We start from the raw sequence: 24,788 nt of genomic DNA on the forward strand, positions 1-24,788 counted from the left end.
TTGGAGGCTCCATAAGTCTCCACCTTTATATGATCTTTATTTAATAACTCACCTGTTTGAAGCTTCGAGTTTGGTGGGTGACTCCAGGAAGTGTGCTGCAACTTCAGTGACGTGCAAATATTTTATTAACCTGTGTCTATGTGTTGTGCTCAGCTTGTGGACGCTCCGTTCATCAGGATTCAAACCTCTCCAAATATGGTCATTTAATACAGTCACTCGTGTAATACCGCTTTGAACCACAGGGTGGAGCAGCGAGTCAGTGCTGAATGCAATCTAAGGTGTGGGTAGTCATCTGTGCAAAAAGCATGTTAGTCATGCTACTGATTCCAGCGCAGACAGGTCGTTTTTCTGTGTGAGTGCATCATTTCTGTTTTAAATAGAAACCACACAGATCATCTCAGAGTTTTACATTTAATGACATTCCTTCCAGACGACCTGTTTGGCAGCAGTGTTCAAACTGAAGCCTGCAGCAGCCGACATGAGTGCAAGTGTGCGTCTGCAGACCCGTGTGTCACCCAGCCTGCAGATCCTCAGGGTGATTAATTAAAACCAGTTTTATCCAACAGCTTTAAAAATATTTATTTTAAGAATTTAAATAATTACATCATGCCAGAGTATTTTATTATGAATTTATTATTTAAAACAGACATTTTAAGGTTTTTAAATCAAAATATTAAATATATCTGACTGCACTGAAACTCAAACTGAACGACGTGCTGACTCGAACAAACTGTTTTAAACAGAAATGATGCACTGAGATGAAACATGGAGCTCAAAGCTCGAGAGGAGGGTCGCTGCCTCCCTGTGGTCAAAGTGCTCGTTACATTTTTCAGTTGTTATAAAGCAGCAGTGAGTAAACTCAAACATTACTGAACCATGTCTCTCCGAGTACAAAAATATTCCAGCAGCTGGTGGGCTGCAGCTCCGACCTGCTTGAACGTGGCAGCAGCGGAGCTAAACTCTGAGCAACACGTGAACCATAAAACAGCGAGACGCCGGCGAGCTTCTGCTCCAACATCGAGAGCTGAAGAGGACATCAGAGACAAACATTTAAATAAAACCCAATATGAGCTCATCAGCTGACCCTCACCTGTCCGTCCACCATTAACCCGAGCCTATCTGTGCAGTGACTGAGGACCTGTGACCTCTGACCCAGAGCAGAAGCATGTGACTGATTTCAGGGTGTACCGGCCCTTTAAACACGGGTGAACAGAGTGTCGGGGGAGGCGGGCATTAGAGAAATCTTTCCTTGTTTTTATTCATCACACATTTAGAAAATGAACCACACTATACAAATGTCCACCGTTCGGTACAGAGACTCCTGCTCGAACCCACCGACCTCGCTCTGACGCGACCTCAGCGGCTCCTCCTCCTCCGATGCAGTGGCGGACTTTAAGTTACAGGACCGGCGTCGACCTGGTGGGCGTGCGGCAGCAGCGGCCCGGGCGACTCCGCTCTTTATGCTTACGTGAGAATCTTTTTCGTGGTCGCTGTGGCGCAGGTAGGCAGTAGCATGCAGAAACCTTTGGATGCGGCTCTCCTCTGATTGGCTGTAGGCTATTTCATCACGCTTATGTAAAGGGGATGGGGGTGGTGATTGGGGGGCGGGGCTTGTTTATTCCTCTCAGTCTGTGGTTGTTTTTTTACAGTATGACAACAAGGAAGTGAGCGTTCGAGTCGCACGATGAGGCGGGGACGGGCGAGCGTGAAGAAGGGGTTTCCCGGTTCCGACAGGAGGGGCGTTTTCGTTCCTTCATCTCTTGAGGCAAGAGGAGCGAGCTGCCCCTCCCCCCCTCGGGTTTGGTGGCGGTCATCATCAGGGTGGTCACGCTCAGAGGGATCCACACTTTATTACTCAGACATAAAATAAAAAATAAAAAACAAAAAAGATAACAAATTAAAATTAAACTAAGGAGAGCCGGCGGCGACAGGCGGGCAGGTGGGAGGGGGGAGGGCGGGTGGCGCTCAGGCCAGGTGGCGCTCAGGCCAGGTAGCTGTACGTGTCCTTCTCGCCGTCCACTCGCTCCAGGTACTCCTTCTCGATCAGGATGTCGATGCATTTCTGTCCACGGGGGAGAAAAAACACTCGTCACACTCTGAGCCACACACACACACACACACACACACACACACAGGTGTGCGTACCTTGATGACGGGGACTCGGGGTTTGAACCGGGATGACAGCTGGTTCAGGACCTCAGCCAGGAGCTGCTGGTGCTTCAGGACCTTCCTCATCTTCATGATCCTCACTATGGCAGCCTGCAGGGGACACAGGAGCGCCGTGTGAGAGCAGGAGGGCAAATCTGACAGCTGGCTCCATGCATGGAGCCTCGGAGAGTCAAACTGATTCATGCCCAGCGACGGCGCCTTTTACATGTTTACAACATGGGAAATATTTTTAGGTTTTAGCAGCAGATCCCCCATTTTTTACATTTACAGAGTGACTACAGCAGCCGTCTGAAGAGCAGCGGCACACGTCTCCAGTTTTCCCGCCTTCACAGGGTCGACCGTCTGGTTTTGTGTGTTTGAATCTGATCAGAAAATATTTTAACAGTCACTGTTCTACAGTTTCAGACGAGCTCACCGTAGCTGGGATCATACACACCGTTACTTTAACGCAGATACGAATCTTTAGCAAACTGATTTGTTTGGATTAGAGGTTTTTGCTTCTGTCACACATTCAAACAAACGTTTCCTCGTTTGCTCCTGATGAACTCTGAGATTCTTGTTGTGCGTTTCTGTCTGTGTTCATGCTCTTATGTTTGTGGGTCTGTGACTTTTAGGGGAGCAGAAGCTGCACTGAACCACTTTATGTCCCTTCATGCCCTCATACAGCTCTGCTGGAGACGGAGGAAAAGCTCAGTGTTTGGTTTTTTTCAGCATGTTTTAAACGTGATGCAGAGGGTGGAGTGGAGTGGAGTGGAGTGGGAGCTGCACCTGGATGAGGAGCTTTCGATCCTCCTCGATGTTCTTGTGAGTCGTCTCCTGCTCCTGTTTCTGCTCCGTCTTCATCGGCACGTTGATGTTCACCCTCAGCTTCTTACTGCGCAGCAAACAAGAGCAACAAGCTTCAGCATCCTCCTACATCACAGGCACACTTTTATTTAAGGCGGATTTAAGGTGGAGCGTGTCTCACTTCTTATATCCAAGGAAGAGTTTGATGACCGTGTCGGACTTGAACTCCACCTCGTCCACGTTGGCGTTCTCGTCCTCCAAAACCTGACGGACACAAAGTTTGGATTCAGCATCAGGTCTGCCATTACTAAAGCGTTTCTATGGAAACTAAAGACCAGCCACACGTGAGGATTTCACCTCCGGACAGAAAGCGTGACTCACCAGCAGCTTCGATTTTAACAGAATCTGAAGAACTTGAACCAAAATGTCCTGAAAACAGAGCAGAGGGGTCAGAGACGCCTGCTCCGCGGCGACAGAGCAGCACGAAGGAAGGCGGCGGTGTTTGTGCGCTTACAGTTTTGATCTGTGTGCTGTCAGTGAGCTGCTGCACCGTGTAGCTGTCCTCCGTGTTGTACTGCAGCAGGATGGCCATCTGGAAGGTGGAGGCCTGCAGCGTGTACCTGTCAACAAGCACAGCAACAGTAAGGAGCGGCGTGGGCTCGGCTCCTCGCGGCCGCCACACGTACCTCACGACGGTGCGCTCAGAGCTCTGCAGGTCTGCTACCAGCCTGAGAGTCACCACAAAAGAAGAATTCAGCACGAGCCTCAGATTCTGCTCCTCTGTGTCACAAATGCCTTAAAACCTTTCAGAGGCACCAAATACTCACTACAGTCCACGTGTGTATTAATCCGCCTCTGAAAATAGTCCCTAAAGTGGTGTTTCATTCACTCCAGTGTGAAATAGAAACTCGGTAAGACACAAAAATACATTTACTGCAACAAACTCGCCGCGCAAGAATCTCAAATATATTTGATGTAACTTTCATGGCTGATCACCAGAGCTGTGGCGCCACAGCGCCCCCTACCTGTGCGCTCACAGACTGCACGCGTACCTGTTCTTGAAGCAGTTGGTGACCAGCTCTCCTTTGGACAGGTGATACAGCCAGGTGAGCTTCCTGCCGCTGTGCCTGCTGGCGTAGAACGCCGTGAAGCGCTGATAGCTCCGCTCCAGCTGTGCAGGAGGAGAGGCAGAGGGTCAGAGCCACGGTACTCAACCTGAGGTCTGCGGACCTGTAAGGGATCTTCTTATTAACACCATTTGTCACGGCACAAAGCTGTGACCCACTTCCACAGTCGTCTGTCTGCACGTCTCTCCTGTAATCTCTCATCATATTAGGTTTTTATTTCTTGGCACCTTCTGGCAGCAGTCGTTTTCTTAGCGCAGCTTATAAAGCAGGAAAACAAATACCAGGCATAGATTTAAACCCTCCATCCACACGTCCTTCAGCTGAAGGCGTTTAAAAGTAAGAACAAAGTGTTGCTGATGTGTCACCACTCAAACGTCCACACTGAGCTTTAAATGTTTAATGAGGAAATCAAACTGTCCTTGTTTTTACAGGAGAGATTTAGTTAAATACTGAACTAGAGCTTCAAAGATGTACGTTTCAGATGCTGCCGGATGACAAAACCTACGACGCGTTAAATTTACCAGACACGAAACATTCATGAGGGGAAAACTTTAAGTTGAGGAGCAATATCGCTTCACTTTTCAAGGTTTGGTTGGAAAAGACATTCATGTCTTTGAACTCCTGGGATCAATAACTCATAAGCAACATTATGAAAACACCTCCTCCTCCTCCTTCATGTCACACCATTAAAGCAGTCGAGCTAGCAGCTCGTTTTCATTACCAGCAGCACTGCTTGATCATGTTTTTATGACTTATTGATCCTGTGAGATGAAATGTGGGAATCCTTTTCCAATCGTACCTGGAAAAGGTGGAAGCGCCTGCAGGGGGGAGAGGTTTCTTTATCAAATCACGACTTTGATCTTCAGAAGTCAGAGTTTTATCTCTGAAATCAGCAAGAATGAAATTAGAAAAATGAATTTTAAAGCGTGCTGGATTACCTCTGAGGGCAGAGCGAAGGTGCAGGACTGCTGGAAAGGCCAAGAGCCGGAGCTCAGAACCTGGATGCTGAAGTCCACTGTGACACAAACACAATGAAACTGCGTCCATCTTCACATACATGTGTGACTTTATTTTGAATGTGTATTTGATTTAGACAGCTGTGTGTGTGTGTGCGCGCACTTACAGTCCAGCGGCTCAGAGTTGGTCAGGTGCTTCTTGAACTGCTCGTTCAGGTCCTTACTGACTCCGATGTCCTGGAACATTCGCTGCAGTTTGGACGTGTACTCAAAGCCGCACGCTTGCTGCAGGAGGAAGAGAAGAAGTCAAAACAACCCTGCAGACGCCCCACACCCACACACACACACACGCTGCCTGGAGTGTGTAACGAGTGCACACGCATGTGATTCCGACCTTGAGTTTGGAGATCATGCTGGCCTCGGCGTCGTCGCTGGCGCTGTTCTGGTGGACCAGACGTTTGGCCAGCATCTTGGCGTAAAACTTCTGGAAAACGTCTTTGTCCTCGATGTACTTGAACACAACCATCTAAGAGAGGAAACAGCGTGGAGTCTTTGGTTTCACTGCAAAACTAAGACATCACCTTACAGAGAAGCTCGGGTCACAGCATCTCACCACTTGGTTCAGAGTGTCCTCCAGTTCAGCCTCCTCTGGGTTTTTGGAGCTGAAAAGGAAACAAAAACAAACAAAATGTTGTTTTCAATCTCATTTGGAGGTTAAATTACAGACAGGCAGATGCTATACTATTGTTCAGCCTCTGAAGCAAAGCTAAACCATCCCTGTGTGGATGAAGTAAACACTGTCTGCTCAGCTGCATCACTCTCACACTCCTCAGCTGCTTTTAAGCAGCTTCGTCCACCTCGCCGCGCTTTGAAAAGCGTCTTTGTTTTTGTCCTGAGTTTAACAAAGCAGTCAGGATGCAGACGCCACTCAGAGTTACTGAACCCACAGAGAGCGCAGTCCTGCTGGGGAGAGTCCCACAGTGGAACAGCATCCACTGATCAGGAAACAACAGCTGCCCAAACAAACCCCTCGTGGCGCACTTCTGTTTGTCACAGAGCTTTTCATCATTCGTTCAATGTTTCACTTTTAGGACTGAAAGTGTTGACTCTGTTTGAAACAGGTCACAGAGGAAGAAGAAAGTAAGAGCTGGCGACAGCACGTTTGACTTTATTTAAAAGACAACGGCAGAAGCCTCAGAAGGAGTCCAGGGAAACTACACGACATGCTGAGCTGCGCGGCTCACATGCATTGTGCACATCACCCACCTCTTCTTCAGTAAAGAGTCGCAGTATCTGGCCAGCAGCTCGGGAGACTTGCTGGACGACTGAGCCATCCTGGTGACGGCGTTGTTGTTGATGAACCGACCACACGCCTTCAAAAGGAGACAAATCCACGAGTCTAAAATTTCACCTGCCTGTAGGAATCCAGTGGATGACATCACACTGTCTGCTGCCATCTGTTATCTACAGTCTGTGGTTACTGACCTTGTCGAGTGCGGCCACGAAGCCGGCGTCGTTGTTGAAGGCAGACATGACCAAAGCGTTGTACTTCTTATGGACGTCCAGGGTGGTCTGCACGTACACTTTGGGGTCCTGGAAACAAGCGCGCGCGCACACACACACACACACACACACACACACACACACGTCAGAGCCTGTGAGCCATTTTTAACATAAATGCTAACGTGTGATTGTCCTGTTAGTACATCTGCTGTGGAGCTCAGGGATCCGCCCACTCTCTCCATCAATCTGCTTTAAAAACTCCAACAAACTCATTTGGTCTCCGTGTGTTTGACTAACAGGCCACACGTTTATCATCTCACTGCTACCTGACAGACAAACGAAGCTTCAGAGCCTCCTCTCCTTCAGTCGACTCCTTACATTAAACTAGTGAGAAACACTGAGGTGAAAAAAAAAGTCCTGCGTACGTTGAGCGCTGCCTCGCCGCACTTCTCAATGGCGGCCAGGCCCTGGTTGTGGATGTGGGTCTCTAGAAGCTTCTTCAGCTCACCCAGACCGTCTGTGATCCGCGACACCAGGTTGTACATCCGGCCCAGGTCTGAAACACACAGAGAGAAAGCTGCATCTGTGAAACACCAGGTCATCGTTACTGGAGACAAAAGCTTTGAGTTATCCAGGAAAAGATCGATGTTTGGAGTGTGTGTGGAATGCAGCGCGCGCACACACACACACACACACACACACACACACACCAGAGGGGATCAGAGCTGCAAAAATATTTCCCTGTCAGCGTCACGGTGCCGTCTCTCCCATCCAGCAGGGAAAGGACACGGTTACCTTCGTTCTTGTCAGCGTCCAGCAGGTTCTGAAACTCTGTGTGGAAGATCTCCAGGTGCTTCTCGATCAGGACTTGCTCACACTTTCGGGCCAGTTCGTCCTGGGTGGATTCATGGAGGTAAACCTGCACACGCCGCTGCTCCTCCAGGAGACGGGCCTCCGCCTGAGGAAACGCACACAGAGGAAGCAGACGGACTCTGGTCACGACTCGGCGCTAAAAGCTCCACGTGTCTCTGCTCGTTCGCCCACAGCTGTTTGCAGCTGGACAGCACAGCGCCTACCTTCTTCATGTACTCTGTGACGGGGTTCTGCTGCAGGAACTCTGTGCTCTCACGCGTGTAGAAACGTTCTGTGTCAGTGAGGAACTGACATTCAAAGTACTCTTTGTACACGGACAGCGTGGGGCCTTTGGCGAAGGCGTCCTCCTCGTTCAGGCCCAGCTCGACTGCAGGAGGACAGAGGTGGGATTAATGAAAGCATCCACATCCTGTTAATACAAAACAAAAGTGTCTACACATCTAATTTAGTCTGAAACGATCCTTTCATTTAAAACAACAATAATGTAATATGTGCTCGCAGACAGCACCACGTGTCACAGTGAGCAACCAGCTTCATTCAACCCTGTGCTGCTGTGGTTAGCATCGCCCAGCTGTGAGCAGGCATCTTCATGTTAAATCTTAAACATAATGTACGTGTGACCTTTGCAGAATAGATGTTAGGCTAATAACTCTGAAATCATTCAAATCATTCAACAGCTGCACAAAAGTCAGTCAGAAAAATCTCCAGCTGGGTTTAATTAGTCAGATTTGAGCTCCTGTGAACACGTGTGCAGACTCCAGCATGGGTAGATGTCATTTATTTATATAAGTGAGACAGGTGAAGACACTGCAGACAGTCTGCTGCTCTGATCACCGACAGCTTTTCATGTTAAACCCAACACATGCTCAGAGTAGCTGCTTGTGAGTCTCCACAGCCTCCGTTCACAGCTCCCACCAAACCAAGTAGAATTTCACATCAGCCTGAAAGTTATGCACAGCTCTCAGTCTGTGTGATCATTGCTGATACTCATAACCTGCTTGTGTTTGGTTACTCCCCTGTTGCACTCGAGGACCTACCATAAGACTGGACAACACCACTGATGAGCCGGGTGTTGATGGTCTCACCGTTCCTCTCTCTCTCTATCAGCTTCAGAACGGCGTTTGTTACCTGACAGGGAGAGAGGTTCGCTTCAGTAAACATGCAGAATTCAGCATTTTAATCACTGCGCTGTTTCTTTAAGAAGGAAAACTGCACACCTGTTTGTTGAGGGGTCGGAATAAACACTCCCTCCAGGTCACGAGTGCCAGCTGAGAGGAGGCAGAGTAAAGGAGAACCACAAGTTTAATAAAACAGTGTTTGCTATGAATCTGCTCCTACTGCGACCTGTCAGGTAAAGCTTTTGTGTAACTGCTGTTTGGGGACAGGTGACGTATTTAACTTCGTCCTGCTGGAACTGCATTTTTAACTCTGTGCATTCAAACAGAAAGGAACTGTCAGACTTACCGAGTATATCTCGTAGATGCCCTTGCGTCCCTCGTCACACTCTCGTCTGACCCAGTGGCGGTTGAGGTAGGCGCAGATCCCGTTAAGGACCTTACTGGAGAAACGGTAGTCCTCCCACTGCTGGGTGTAAAACTTCAACACGCACTCGTCCATCAGATCCTCGCCATCCTGCGGACGATAACGCGGAAAGCAAAGGGAGGAGGGGTTGAAAGGTGTCCGTGGTGCACTCGGTGAGGCTGCGACTGGTAACCATGGACTCACCTTGAGTAGGCTCGTCAGGTAGTTCTTCAGGAACTCCTTGAGCCGCTTGTAGAGCTCCAGGCCTACGAACTGAGCCCCGCCTGGAGTGGTGGACTTTTTGGAGGGCTTTGCTGGAGGCACGGAGCCCCGGCCCTGGCTGGACTGGTGGACGCTGGTGCAATAGTTATATACATGTCTGATCGAAGGGTTAAGGTGCGCACGTCACATCAGGGTAACCGCTGCATTCCTCACATCTGGCTGCTTGTAACATCAAGAGCAAGTATGTGAGGAATGTCCTCGGCTGTCGCTCTCTCTTTTCTGCATGAAATCACAGCACATGTGCACACAGCCCAGTTTAAACCTGGGCCGTCTGCAGGGACACGACCGCAGCGTCGAGCTTCCACGGCCGGGTGGACTTTATTTCATACTTCAGGGAAATGTGCAACCTTTAGCAGGAAAGGTGCACGAGGGGATAATCAGCTCTTCAGACTTTACGCCCACGTCCCCTGCAGACGCATTTTATGGACTTAAACCTTTTCTTCTGCACAGACAAACTTTATAAAGCTTTTTGAAACCAATTTTTAAAACCTACTCAAAGGTTGGAGGGAAGATTACAGTGTGAACATCAAGCTCAGGGTCGGTGAGTAATCCAAACTCTGCAGCAGCATATCAAAGACTAACCTTGTTGTCAAGCTCAGATATTCTTTCCCTGAAGGTCTGTTTGGCCCCGCCCACCAGGGCGTTTATTGTTAAACATGAACTTCTACTGAGAACAACGTGGCCTTCATCCCACATGTTCCCTGTGCTGATGTGTTTGTATGAGAGTCACCAAACCTCCAAACATGGCTGTCGGAGGTTTCAGTCTGTCACTGAACGCGGCGCATCGTAACGAACGCCAACGTCTGATCACTGGACTCGTAACTCTCAGCATCTGTTTGCCTTTAGAAACCAAAACCTGTGTGAGGACGTCAGAAGAGCTAAAGCAGAGACAGTTGAAGCAGCGATGCCACGAGATTACCACTGAAGACATGTTGATGGTTTTTCTATTTATGGCAGGAGATTAAGAAATCTCCATATTCTTCCCTTTAGCGTCCCTGAAAATGAAATCACTGCAGGCTTATGAATATACGCCAGCTATCTCAGCCGTGGAGGCACTCGTACAGCGTCTGCCTTGTTTGTGGTTTGTTTCTTGGCTTCTTTCTAAACGTGTGGAAAAAATAAACCAAATCTTCTTATTTTCTATTTAGTCTTACAGTTCGTTGTAAGTCTGGATAACAGAGCGTCTAATAAAGAGTCAATGGAGCCAAATGTCTTCAGCAGAAAGTGAAATTCTTTCAAACACAACTTCAACCACACAAACACTGCTCTGAATCAAAGGTTTGCTTCCTGTTTGCTCCGTGTGTGAAACTCATTAATGGAACAAACGACTAGAAAAAAAGTTTGTGCTTCGGAGAAAAGGAAGTAACACACTAGTGAGATTAACCATCTGAAACAAACACACACGGAAAATTTGCTGTTAGGTTGTTAACTTTTAGCACTAAAGGGATATTGCAGTTCTTAAGGCAGCCACATTAATGATTAGAGGCAATAGAACAGAAGCTATGGCTGCTTGAATGAAGCAAAAATCCTGATCAGGGTGATTTTGGTTAATGATGTAATTCAATTTTTCATCTGCATTTTGTTTTTAAAGTGCCAAATCACAACAACAGCTGCCTCAAGGCGCTTTATTCACAATAATGCAGAGCAGACAGAAACCTGATGATTTAACACAATTATTGCTAAACATCAGTTACTGCACCTGTGGCTTTGTACAGGGGATTTCCTGTAAATAAAACAAATAAATATGTATTTTAAAGAAAGAGAAGAGGGTGGTGGGGGTTGGAGGGGAGTCAGAGACCGACTCCACCGCAGGACACTTGCGGCGAACACAGCCCAGCACGGCAGCAAACTCGAGCGACTGCAAGCTGACGGCCAACTGCCGCGTCCTGCCAAAAGAGGACCTAAGATCTGAGCAGGCCAGAGCCAATCCGGAGCAGCTGAAGCCAACCGTGAATAATCCTTCCACACCTACGGAAATCTCCAGCTTTACTGCCTCTAGATAGATCCTGTTACGCCAGTGTCAGAGTACTACTCCGAATACTTACTGATTGAGCCTGCTCCTAAATGCCCTTCCTGCCTCTTGCTCAGTAACACACTGGTTTATCACACTTAATAAAGCTGGTTTGTATGATCACACACACTCAGCAGCACCCGCAGTCACACAGGATACGTGTAGAGTTCCATGTAGCGTGACTTGGCCATGCTTTGCCGCGTGTACACCTGCTGGATGCCAGCCCGCAGGTCGTCCCATATCTGGTCCAGGCCTATCTGTTTCAGTCCGTGTGGGTTCTGGGTCCTATTTGACGACATCGTGGTGGAGCCCAGTGTCCTCTCCGCTCCCTACCAATGCCCTCCCTTTCCTGCTCCAGCGAGCGTGTGCTCCTCCCCCTGCGCCTCCTCTCCTTCGCTTGATTTCGGTCCCAACTGCCTCGCTCTTTTCTCAGAGTCTGGAGTCCATCTGGGGACGATGGTGGCGGCCTCGGGAAGCTGTCGTCGGTTATGTGAGACGGGAAGGGGTCCCACTCTGCACGCCTGGGTGGCGCTGTCTGCCACTCCTCCACCTAAAAGCTTCGGAAGTCTTCACCAGATGACCTGCAAAGAAAACGAAGAGACACACAAAGCCACCTGATTAACAATCTTTGACTTAAAAATAAATAAAAGCTTCACCAAAACTTGTGTTTTTAAGGATTCCCTTCATACATACGGCACTGAAAAATCACTGCAGCAGCCCTGCTGGTGATTAGCCAGGTAGGTTACCTGGATTTACCTTGTTGACACCTGGATCTGAGCCAGCAGACACAATGCTGACCGGACCCAGCGTCAGTCAGCTAATGAGATTAGTCACTACAGCGCCTGCCTAGTTTCCCTTACCACAGCCTCACTGTACACGAACTCCACATCCACAGTCAATAAGGGTTTTTTGGTTGCTAGGAGAAACACACAAACACAATGACCTACATTTATAACCTGTGTTTGCTTTGGCAGTATGGGAATGCATTCTGGGAGATTCTAAATTAATCAGAAACACTGAATTGTCATCTTGAAGGGCTAAAAACAATTAAACAGGCCTGTTTGGGAGTTTTTCAAACCACTGGCGTACTACTGGACAACTCAGATCATATTTTGAAAGTCTGGGAAGTCAACAGGCAATTTATAATCGAAAAAAAGAAAAAAAACACTGGCAAACAGACCAGATAAAAATTCAGACTGGCACATTCATGAGGGGGAAAAACCTTGTAAAGTCTTGTCTTAATTATACGAGTAGAAGAAAGGTGTTGCTGGGGTTGGATCATGCTTCGTGCGAGGTAGTGAATTTCTTTCCAACTTTGGGACGTGAAGCCATGAGGTTCCTAGATTCAGGAAGGAGTTTAAAAACCCATCCTGTGGGAAAGACTGAGTCACGACTATCGCACCACGAGGAGGGTAAACATCGGCAGCACGCAGAGGCCGGATCATTAGGGATAACAGAGAGACCTACAGCTGTAATTTCATCCCTGCTGACAGGACACGAGCAGGAGGTAAACCAACGCCACGGTTTGCAGCGTCAACATCTCTGAAGCCACAGAGAGACCGAGACACTAGGAACAAAGCAACCAGAGGTCTGAACTACAATCCACTCGACTTACTGGCTCTTTGTTTTGATTTACAATCACAAGCTGAAGAATATGTATGTTAGGAAACGTGCACAGGTAGCAGTATGTAAGCTAATAAGCTTTTTGAGCATATGTTCTGTGTTTACTGCCATCATCCTGTCAGGAAACAAAGTCTTTCACCAGCTGCAGCCCTTGCAGCTGCGATTGAGCCATCACTTGTAAGGACGTGGTCTAACAGAGACCAAAGCAAACTTATAAAGAAGATATCGTGGGACAGAAGGCAGAGTAGATGAGGTTGCTCTTAGTTACAGAGGCCTTCAGCTGAGAGCTGGACACAAAGACTAAACCAGCACATTTGTGTTGAAGTCCCGATTGAAACAATAAAATCTGTCCTCAAACATCAAGTTCATGAAGTTTAAGTTAAACAGTGTTTAACTTTTATGAACATTAGCTGACCATCCAGGAACAAAAGGTTAGGAAACATGACAGATTGCTCGATGGACTTTTGAAGCTCTGCGGGGAAACCACAGAAGTGAAATAAAGAAAAGCTGCTCGGCACGAACCTTGTGAGTTAACATTTAATGTTATGTTTAAAAGAGAATGGGTAATCATAAAAAGACACGGCTCACTGCTAGCCCATGTTTATAATTCTGATTATTTGAGAACAGACATGAAGAGGGAGAAAACAGACTGAAGCTGCTGCTGTGTGACTGGAGGAGGAAGAGGAGGGTGGACGGGCACAAACTGCTGCTTCGTGTAGGCAAGCGCTGCTATATTTAGCAGGAGCAGGCATGACCACTCACGGCTATCAGGGCCAGATATTCAGGACGTGACACGCGCGAAATCGTCTGTTTACTTCCTTCCAACGACCAGTCTGGGTGATTGCAGGTCGTCTCAGCTACAGCTCTGCTTCTGAAGGCGTAGAAAATGAAACACTGGAAATGGGTCTTTGATTGAGACCTTATGTGAGCGTCTAACAGGCAACTGCTCAGATATAACACGCAGAGTTCCAGCAGAAATGACCGACTCGTGTTGGCTTCTTTCTAGAGCAGGGCGATAGGTCCAAAAACATTTATCACGATATACATTTGAAAATTTGCGATAACGATATAATTGACGATATAATTGACACCAGACAAAATACTTTACAACTCCACAACTTTATTAGTGCAAAACAAACATCAGTGTGTTTTCACTTAAACAAGCAGCTGTTTTATCTGCATTAAAGTTATATAAAAATGTAACAGCGCAAATTCCTGTCTGACAGTTTAACCAAAAGGCATTTCCAGTGGAAACTGGCCGACATATCCTCAGCACAACCATGTATAATATCCACAAAACTTAAAAAGAGCTTATACACACACAATACGGTAATATTATGTTGAAGCACAGTACGTATCACTCCGCGAGGCTCCGCCTACGATAGCCGTAATGCTCCGACAATCCATCAAGCGGTGCGGCTTCGTAGCTCAGCAAAGTCGTACTGAAACATCTGACAGATTTTTGAGCGCCGTGCACATAAAATCGTTTCGAGGTCAGTAAACACAACCAGAGTTCATACATAAGGCACACGGGATTATAAGGGGCTCTGTCGACTTTCAGAAAAATCAAAGGATTGATTTTAAGTGTGCCGTATTTTCCAAAAAAACACGGTAATAACGACGGCCCGCTAGCATGCGCTACCATAAATAGTGCTTTGTTGTGTGTCTGACGGACGAAAGCTAAACCAGTTCCACACCAGTGAAGCTGCAGCATTTTTACAAACCAGTTCTGGTTCATTGGTTTCATTTAACAATCCGCTTTCGCTCTTCTCATTCTCCGTCGCCGCCATGCTTTTCCGCCATGTGTGTATGAAAACAAAGGCACTGCGCATGCGCGTTTTACCCATACTCCATCGCCATATTTCATTTTCTTATCGTTGCCCAACATTACACCGGTATTACCGTGAATGGTATGATATGGCCCAGTCTTACCTCTTTCTGACTGGAATCACAGTAAAACTCACTTTTGCACTCACTTGAGACACAGCAGTGTGATGAAGATGAGCGCTGACGCCACTGAGGAAGATCCTAAACACAGCACTCAGCTCCAGCTCAGCTTGTTTCAGACAGGGGACGTACCCAAGGGGTTATTTTGATCTGTCAATCATGAAAAGCTGCTCTAGTATAACACTAAAAATAGAAATGAGTGTGATGTCCACTTCACAGCAGCCTCGCGTGTTTCTTTTTCTTTTACTGAGTCAAGCTTTGTAACCTTTTGGCTCCTCTTCAGCAGATCCTCGCTTAAACGCAAAAGGTAGCCCCTACCTGAGCTGTTGCCGTGGCAACTGGGGCAGACAATACCTGTGAATACTCATTGGACCACAGCAGGTAAGAGTGTAAGAGCGCTCAGTCTCCGCCATTTCCTGTTCTTGCAGCGGTGAGAAAGGTGCCCTTCACGGCAGCGCTGTGATCAGCTTTCAGATTCCCACAGCAGCAGGTATCCAGTGCCTGACCTATAATCAGCCCCACAGCCGTGTGACGGCGAGTAACAGGAAACGGAAGCTCGCAGAGCGCTTGTTGTGAAATGGGAATCCCAGCCCACGGTTATCAACAACGCCTCTGTGTGCAGCAGGAAGGCAGCGGAGCTCAGAGGTCGTGACTCGTGTCAGCGGACAGCTGACCCAGATAAGTCTGAACCACAGACAGCAACAAGGCCCACAGGAGTCCACGTCTGTTTATGAAGAAGCTTCATGATGAGGAACAACAAAACGCCGCTCCTCTTCTTTGGACTTTAAGGTCTCAATGCAGGAGACCGCCGAAGCACCACCTGTGGCTTCCCAAGCGGTTTAAGTACATTATGCTACTGGCCGCTAGGCACGCTAACGAGCACACTGACAGGTGCTGCATTTACCATATTCTTCTCACTTAAGGCCTCTAATCATACGGTTTATGTACAATAATAAGTTAATGTGGTTTATGCTTGCTTCGCCCCTTGCTAATAAGCCGTGTGCACCAAAAGTGGCGTCACAGTTGCTGGAGCGCGCTGCAGTTTACTCTGCTTCCTGTTTCAGCTGCTTCTACTCCAATAAAAGCCTGAGGTGGATGTTTTTCCCTGAGAAGAAACACGCATCATTAGGAGACTGCAGCGAGCGCTCGTGCACCAGAGGGGTCATCAGATGGCATCATGGCAACCCTTACTAACACAAACTACGCATTTCTAAAATGGCCCTGCTGAACAGCATTCTGGGTAATGCTAACAGTGTGCTGGGGACTGGGCGGAGCTCATTCAGGAACGATGAAGAAAAGAGCAGACTTCAAAGAGAGCCATCTCTGCCACTTTTAAACAGGCAGACTTGTTTCACTTCATTTCTTCTTCTGTCCTGATTTACAGGACAGGACTGGAGGGGCTTCAGCACCTCCAGGTAACCAGGTAAGTCAAGAACAACATGTCACTCAAAGTTTTAAACCAGGAGACAGAAAATCTGTTCCACAAAGGTATTCATTCCAAAATGGAGCTTAATGAGCCAGATGTGAAGAAGTGTGAAACAGCTGTCTGGGTTACTCCGTTTGTTTTCCTGTCCACCGTTTCTAGAACTTTTAGACAACTTGGCTTTGAAATCCTATGTCAGTCCTGTTCATTAAAACGAGCATTTCCAAAGTCAGAAGTGTATTACAAATACACTTTATTACCATTCACTACTTTGACAGTTGAAAGTCATTTTAACTGACGCAGCCCAAAAAGTTTCTCCCAAAGTCAAGATTACAGTTACTTCTTATCAGAGACGACTGCAAACGGTTAAATGCTTTAAACCAGCAGCACAATCAGAATAAACCAAGAACTAAAGTCTCTCGCTCCACAGCACTTATGGCTTCAGTTCTAGTTACACGTCAGTGTGAACAGCGTCTCACAGACTTTGTACTGAAGAGTTAACAGGTTTATGACGCCTCTGTCGGGTCAAGTCCAGAAATATTTGCTGTAAGTTCTTACCCTGCTCGGCTGCTGCAGAATAACTTCAAAGCCTCCGTGAGCTTTCATATCAACCTCTGCCTGATGATCACCTGTCCCACAGTGTGGCCGACAGGTAAAGCGACTCCTGAGGTTCACAGCTCACCTGCATGTTTCTGGTTTCTCAGCTGGAGCAGAGCGCGAGAGAGGTTTGCTGAACGGGAAGGAAGCAGGAAGAAAGAGCAGGGAACACGCAGTGCTCGGTAAATCAGATTAGCCCAGTATCAGTGTGTCTGGGACAGACTCCACAACCTATTACCCTACCAGGAAACAAACCACCGCCAAACACACCAACACCCGCCAGCGCGCTTCACACACCACCTAGAGTTCACATGGGAGCTTTACCAACAGAAGCAAACATTAAAAATCATCTGAGCCACTGTGACATAAATCTGCTTCTGATGAGCACGCAAACAAAACTTCACATCCAAGGATCTCAAACATCAAGCAGACGAACCCTCAGAGTCCCAGATGACACAACAGGATCATCTTAACTCGTGTGACCAAGGGTACACATGTACATGTACAGCTATACTTTTAAATCATGTTTCCTAAAATGAATTCATCATGTTTACAGTAAATGATCCACTGCTGTGGTGAATTTTGTTATTTTTAAATTACAGCAGATTTATTTATTTGCGTGGATTTTTTTTTTTTTTTTTTTTAAGTGAGGACCACCCAAAGAAAATTCCTTGATTTAATTTACATAAGCATGTCAGCATAAGCAAGTTTAATAACCCGCTTGTTAAACAAGGTAAAACTTCAGCTCCCAGAGGCCACCTGGGGCAGGAAAACCTTTGTGCCACTATTCTGAGCGCACGTAAAAAAAAAAGTTTGCAGGTGCAAGTGTTGCATTTTGAGGAGAAAATTATTTTGATGTAGTCGGTGATTTTTTGTCAGTTCAGCCTTTTATATGTTTAACCCGAGTGACCCGGTCAGCTGGTGGGTAACAGGCATCTCTGAAAACGTTAGAGCTCTTATGCAAATATGTGATGTCTTGATGAATGGAGCAGGTATTAGAAGTTTACACAGAAACATTCTCTCCTGAAAATATCTTAAAAGTTTATTTTGTGACCCAGACAGAGTAATATTTCAAACTCCGCCCCTCTGTGTTTCTCCACCACTGCCTCGTTTGAGTTTCAGACAAATGGATTCTGGGATATTGCATTTCGTCATTTCGAGCTGATTGGAGACCAGAACAGCCAATCAGATTTTTTTGCATCCAAGTCTGTGATTGGCTGGTTTTGTGGCACAAACATAACGGTGTAGAGAAAGAGTTGAGCGCACACGGGCAGAAATGTTGAGAGCGCGAGCAACACGTTGTGAGCGAGCGCACATGCAAAAACTGAGCGAGAGGGGCTGTTGGTGTGTGTGTGTGTGTGTGTGTGTGTGTGTGTGTGTGTGTGTGTGTGTGTGTGTGTGTGTGTGTGTGTAAAACAGCGAACGCTGAAATACATTTTTTGCACGCAGGAATAGGGCTGAACGATATATCGCATTTGCGATAACATCGCGACATGATCAAGTGCAATTTTCTAACCGCAAAGGCTGCGATTATACTCTGGACATGTCCAAATTCATGGGCTGCATCCTCCTGAGGCCGCATTTGTAGACCAATTACGTCACAGCGACGTGCCGAAGGCTGTCCAAATTACTACCATATCCCAGAATTCATAGCGCGGCCCAGCCAAACTCCAGTTTCCAGCAATGGCGGCCGCTACTAAGTTTTAAAATTACTCATACTAATCTTTCTGGGTCACAAAATAAACTTTTAACATATTTTCAGGCGAGAAAGTAGTTGTGTAAACATCAAATATCTGCTCGGTTTATCAAGATATCCCATATTTGCAAAAGTGCTTCGACGTTTTCAGAGGCGTCTGCTACCCACCAGCTCGACAGCTAGCCGGGAGCTCGAGGGTTACTGATGCGGCCGAGAACGGCACAACTCCCGGCACATCATTTTCAGATCACCGCGGAGTTTCGCTGCTCGGGTTAAACGTGATATATAAGTCACTTAGACAACCTAAAAATGTTATTGTTGGGCTTTTTTCAGTGTTTTGTTTGTTCGTGAGTAAATCGGTTTGGCTGAGATTAAAGTTATTAGATTAGATAAAATAAAACTTTATTAATCCCCCGGGTGGGTTCCTCCTTGGTTTTCACACAGCTGACTAAACGTCAAACAGAAAACTTATTAAACAGAAGTATGAGACAGTCGAGAATTTACACCAGTGTCTGGTTATATTTTAGATAGCAAGAAGCAGACGGCCGAGTTTATTAAACTCCACCGAGACAGCGGTGACGCTAATCAGAACTAGACCGTCCAATTTCACGCCTTTAAACTTTAAAGGCGTGTTTGTGTGTGTGTTTATACAATTGCTATTATGTTTGAACTTTATGTGTAATGTTACTGACTGCAGAGATCAGTAAGATGTGTGTATTTTTTATTTATTAGTTTTATTTATTTAATATTATTTTTTAATTGAATGACTGTCTAGTAGTTCACAGATGTCGAAAAACTGAGTGTGGTAAAGCCACTGATTTTGTTTATGTATATTTCTGCAATCTGCACATTGTACTGACTTTCATTTTAATGTTTACACCAGGGTTCCTTGTCAGCACTTTATTCTCAGATGTTTGTAAGCTAAAAATAAACTATTGTGTATGTTCAAATATACTGTTGTGATTGAAGAAGTTAAATAAAAATGTCAGTCATCAATTCATGCATCACCTCATGTCATCATAACAGAGGTCTGTCTTCCAGGAAAGAACAGTTTAAAATTAATGTAATATAGTATTGGCCATACTATATGATGTATTGCTTGTCTTTGTTTAATAATACAGAAGACAAAGACCTTAAAAAATAATCGCATATCGCATCGCAATCGCAATATTGGGGCAAAAAATCGCAATTAGATTATTTTCCATAATCGTTCAGCCCTATGCAGGAATGAATTTTGTTCACTCAAATTCAACTTTTCTTCGCTCAAAATGCAACACTTGCACCTGCAAACGTTTTTGCGTGCGCTCAATACAGATCTATGTAGAGTTTGGTGACACTGACTGAACTGTGTCGCAGACCTGGACAGAAACTATCACTGATTCCTGTCAGTGATGCAGTGTGAGGTTTATTATAGACAAAAGGTATTTCCATCTCTTCTGGTTATTATTATCATCAAGGACATTTTACAGACATTATGAATCAGACTAATTTAGGAAATAATCAGCACATCAGCCAATAACGGAAACATTTGTTCCTTTGTGCTCTATGCACTGATGCACACCCTGGATCAGCCTCTACGCTGACACCAACCTAACCAGACTGATTATGGCCTTTATTAAATCTATGCTCAGTTCACTTATGTCAGCTCCTCTCAGTTTGAGCTCATGAAACTTTATATTAATATCCTTTGAAGTATGTAGAAAAACACTGATATCAGGCTGGTACACTCATATCTGTGTATGTTCACGTCAAGTAAAACTATATGCTGTAGATTTCCAACACTGATATTAATGTGAACAAATAGTAGGTTCAGTAAATTTAACCAAACATGAGAAATAAGTACACGTTTCCCTTTCCCACCTTTAAATCTCTTTATTAGCCATTTCCAAGTATTCCTAATGACACCGTCCTGTTTACAGACCGCGTCATGTCCACAGAGATCACAAGTCATCTTTAACAGGCAGATTTCAGGCGTCCATGCTGAGCAGAGAATGGACGAGACATCTGAACTCAGCATGAGGCAGTGAGCTGTTGTGAAAGAGCCCATCATGAGGAGCAGAGGGCAGCCAGAAGAAAAAATAAATCACTTTACATGCATATTTCCCATCATGCTACACACGGAAAAGCAACATAAGCCTGAAAGCCACAGATCGAGGGATATCCAAGTGCCACAAACAGCTCCACGGCATCGATAAACGTGTCAGGAGGAAGGCACACAGGCTGCATTTTGCGGTTATTTCAAGCTATAAAGAGGCTGACCGAGCTCAAAATATGACCGAGCATTTTCTTTGTTGTGTTTTGCCCTGTGGCAAATCCACCAAATAACCACGCAAGTGAGGAAGGATGGGTGTGCAGCTATTTCATCGTGGTTACTATACAAACCTACACTACACCCTTTATGCTGCCCCCGAGTTCTTCCTGTGTGTTCACTCTCAGCACAGCAGGTCTGCAGGTCAAGGTCAGCATCAATATTCAGCACTTGTTAAGTTATTCATCAGTGTGCAGCATTACATTTTCCATATTTCCAGAACATGTTTCACTGGACCATTTTTCCATTACACCATACACTCTTAGCTGGCTCCATCTACAAAACAGCGTATTAGTAGATTTTGATGACGAATATAAATAAAAACTAATTAGCTACTAAAGCTTTAAGATAAATGTAGTTTAGCACCTTTTCCACTCGCCCTTGTATGCTGCTAGAAATAGAGAGCCGAGGCTTCACGTTGCTTAAAACTGAGCCCAGTTTATTGCTTCTTTTGAGGAATCTGTGTCGAGCTCCACGGAGTCGAGGAAGAGGACAGGAAGTCAGACGCAGAATCAGCAGAGAGAATGAGCTCAATTTTCAAAATAAAAGACCCCAAGCAGACTAAGCTCTTCTGAAACACCTGGAACATGATTACAAAGCTGGAACAAAACTGCATCAGTCATGACACCAAAGACACACACCTGGTGTGTTTTGGGGGTAAATCTGCCACAGACGGAAGCCAAACAAGACGTCTGTCTGTTTACGGGCAGATTTCATTTCATCTTCCTTTCCAATCCCACAGCTTTGTCACTAAAACAAACAGCAGTGGATGGGAACAGCTGAGGAAGAAAAACACTTTTCTTCATGTTCAAGCTTGCTGATCAGGTAACACCTGTAAAGGTCTAGATTGTGATCAGTTTCAAGTCAAACCTTGTTCTTTAATGTACGTCTGCGTTCATTTTAACCCTTCTGAAACCCCACGTCTCTGAGAGACCGATGGATCAGAGAGAAAAAGCCCACCGCCATCAAAACGGCAGAGCAGGACACAAGTGAATAAATGCTGACGTCGTCGTCAGGCAGTTGCAGAGGCGAGGCCATAGCTCTTAGATTCAACACAAACTTACAGAATTAAACTTTAGCACCACCTTCAGCGATGTAACAAGACTTTTCAGGCTGCTCTTATAAAAGTGAGCCCTGCTCCGGTTTACAGTTCATGCAGATCTACAGTCACAAATGTGAAACAAACTCTTCGCCTTCTCTAATAAACATTTCCTTATTTCAGTACCTCAAACACTTCATTTCATGGTAAACCGGCTGAAACCAGCATGAAAAGCAAATCAAGCAAAGGTTTGATTCACAGGTGAAGTCAGCTGCAAGGAGCCGGCCAATCAGTGTGCTCGACGTCATTTTTAAACTCAGGCCATCAAGTTTTGTTGAACCTGCACGTGCTGAACAAACAGCGTTAGAAACAAGATGACCTGAACTATCAGACACATTTCAGCTTTAAGCAAAAGGGTCAGTAAAAACAGCAGGACAGTGACAGGTTCAACAGAAGTGGAAATATAACTGCTCTTTGGCACCTTTTGTGTTTAGACTCTGAAGATGGTAAAAAGCTTTAATGTCTTTAGCCCACTATAATAAAGGCCTTTTGTCACCTGTTGGTCTAATAATACGTTTTCTTTTTTAATAAGATTAGGTGACGCCTCACTTATGAGGACAAGTGTACATCAAAATACAATAATCAACACTATTCGTCAAAATAAAAGCCTGATAAAGAAAACTAGCAGGCCATAAACCCAGGGAAAAAACATCTGTCTTTTAAAACTCCTCTGAACCGCAGCATTTTAAAACTGCGTGGGGGGGTCAGCTTTAAAATCAATATAAAGACAAACTCAAAGTAATAAGGTGATTCTGATTACACAATTTTAGTCAAACTGAGCCAATTATTTCACAATTACATACTGCCGAAGACGCAGATTTATGGAACAAAGTTTAAAACTTAGACTTCACCATAACTTGAGTCTATTCCGAAACCTTAAAACAGAATTATAAACAGACGTTTAGATTACAAGTCACCGTGCAATCCCACAGTTACTCATGAAAGCAATGAGTCCACACACACTGTCCATGTAACAAAGACATATATGAATAGAAAAACAGACATTTGACGACTATCGGTTGTGGATTGACCTCCAGAGGCATTGAAGCACTGTGGGATCATGTTGACGGACCAGAACAAAAGACAAACATCCAAAGAAAAGCTCTGACTGTCTGAAGCCTGGAGGACTTTTTAAAAAAGTGCTCAGATAACATGATTCAAACTCCTTAGACTTGTAAAAACTCGGATTTTGCCTTATTTAGATTTTTATGTTGAATAAATCGCTGCACACATTTCCCATTACTCCAGAAACACAAAGGAGTGAGGTGTAACTCAGACTCGTGCTGTATATTGTCCTGGATCCTGACAAATTCTAGGACTCCATAAAAGGGAAGCAATAATAAGTGAACTAAACTAAAGAGTTAGAATCCGGTACAACTGCCATCGACTCTTAATATCTCGTTTTAATGATCAGTGTCTAAAATAAGTGCACTGTTTAAATTAAGGAGAACTGTGAGGACGTATATCCAGGAATCTCGATTAGTATGAAAACAGACCTTTTCCAACAGCTGCTTCGCTCTGGCAGCTCAGTGTCAGCACTACCTCTGACTCCGAGCTTCTCCTAATATCTCAGGAAATGAGCGACCGTATCGCTGCTCCGCTCCACCAGTTGTTCCAGGAGTGTGTCCTGTTCGAATGACCAAACCGCACCGCACGGTCCACGGGGCTGTGCTCGAAAAAAACCTACCCCCAACGGATACTTGGGTATATTTTGAATATAATGATCCCCGGCGTCTGTTAATTTGGAAAATATTCGCTGTGATTATTCCCCGGAATGGAGTCAGGCGCTGCTACGCAATACTGCTAGCTCCCATTAGCCTCTGAGGCTCGATTAGCCTGGTAGCTTCGTCTGCTGCCCGAACGATGGATGGACCAGCTTCAAATCAAAACACAGCCTCTATGTGACCCACACTTATCAATCGCTTACACACATGTGTGGTACTTGGACTGTAATCAACATAAAGGCTGTCTTCTCACAGTCAAAGGCAGAGGCCAGGACAGACTAACAGCCTGGTGTAAAATGGCAGCCTAGCTCCTCGAGCTTCTCAATAATGAGTCAGGAAAACAGTTCGCTAACCGCCTAGCATTAGCCTGCTGGCTCTCCGCTTAGCAAGCTGGGAGGAAAAAAATCTCCCCCGGCCCAGCTCGAAAATGTCACCTTACCATTTTAAGGCAGTCCCAGTCACTTTGTAATCGCCGGATGAGTTATTTTTCAGTCCCAAAATCGGTGTCCCGCCGCCGTCTCCGAGTGTGTTTGCTGTCGGTTGCTAACTACGACTGCTGCGCTGCTTCGTTCGCACAAAGATCAGCTCACAGCGCCGCGGCCACTGACTGCAGTTGCTTTCAGGCTCCCTCGGAAATACGCAAGGCACCGCCGAAACACGCATACACTCTTTATCATAAAAGAATACGAGGGCTATGAAATACGTTTGTTTCTGCCACTGAAAAAAAACATGCCAGGCAGAGGTTCGTCAAAATTTCAACTAACTGACTCAAAGTTGAACTTTTAAAATAATAACTTACATTTTTAACTTAACTCTGCCTGGCATTTTTTTCTGTAACTGAAAAAATACTTCATAAATAACACTGTGAAAATAATATTGGAAGGTTTTTTTTCCCCAGAATATTCCAAAATGAAGTGAAAATACTATTCCAGATGAAATACTAATAATACAGTCTAAATAAAATCCAAATACTGACAGTAAAGTTGAAGTGCTTATGACTTACCCCCTGATTATTTGGATAGATGTGTATCAGTGGTTTGGTATGCAATACTAGTTAAATTGTGAAATACTTCTCTGTATCTGCAGTTATAACATCTGGAGTTCCACAAGGATCTATGTTGGGGGACTGTTGTTGTTGTTCTT

The 24,788-nt window shown here is 45.6% G+C and overlaps 1 protein-coding gene across 3 annotated transcripts; it reads right to left on the bottom strand.

Annotated features, from left to right (window-relative positions):
* Window positions 1-615: 615 nt before the first annotated feature.
* On the bottom strand, window positions 616-24,262 carry LOC146567707 (cullin-1). Of its 3 annotated transcripts, none has more exons than XM_085287697.1 (22): window positions 24,085-24,262; window positions 11,388-11,809; window positions 9,140-9,314; window positions 8,879-9,046; window positions 8,632-8,682; window positions 8,452-8,542; window positions 7,618-7,781; window positions 7,337-7,499; window positions 6,967-7,097; window positions 6,524-6,631; window positions 6,305-6,453; window positions 5,652-5,700; window positions 5,433-5,564; window positions 5,206-5,323; window positions 5,021-5,097; window positions 4,008-4,126; window positions 3,470-3,575; window positions 3,337-3,384; window positions 3,137-3,219; window positions 2,938-3,043; window positions 2,146-2,259; window positions 616-2,062 (listed from the first exon to the last, which is right to left on the bottom strand). In XM_085287697.1, the coding sequence occupies exons 2-22, from the start codon at window positions 11,525-11,527 to the stop codon at window positions 1,982-1,984; spliced, it is 2,373 nt and encodes a 790-aa protein (XP_085143823.1). In that variant the 5' UTR covers window positions 11,528-11,809; window positions 24,085-24,262; the 3' UTR covers window positions 616-1,981. The 3 variants fall into 3 exon arrangements, with proteins under 3 accessions (XP_085143823.1, XP_085143825.1, XP_085143824.1); XM_085287699.1 differs by having other exon boundaries at window positions 6,305-6,411; window positions 24,085-24,261; XM_085287698.1 differs by lacking the exon at window positions 24,085-24,262 and adding an exon at window positions 16,780-16,963.
* Window positions 24,263-24,788: the final 526 nt, after the last annotated feature.

This window comes from Mchenga conophoros, linkage group LG9 (genome assembly GCF_057382185.1).
Source record: "Mchenga conophoros isolate Kocher_MC1m ecotype Shallow Benthic linkage group LG9, M_conophoros_male_GT1.1, whole genome shotgun sequence".
In the NCBI taxonomy this organism is placed as follows: domain Eukaryota; kingdom Metazoa; phylum Chordata; class Actinopteri; order Cichliformes; family Cichlidae; genus Mchenga; species Mchenga conophoros.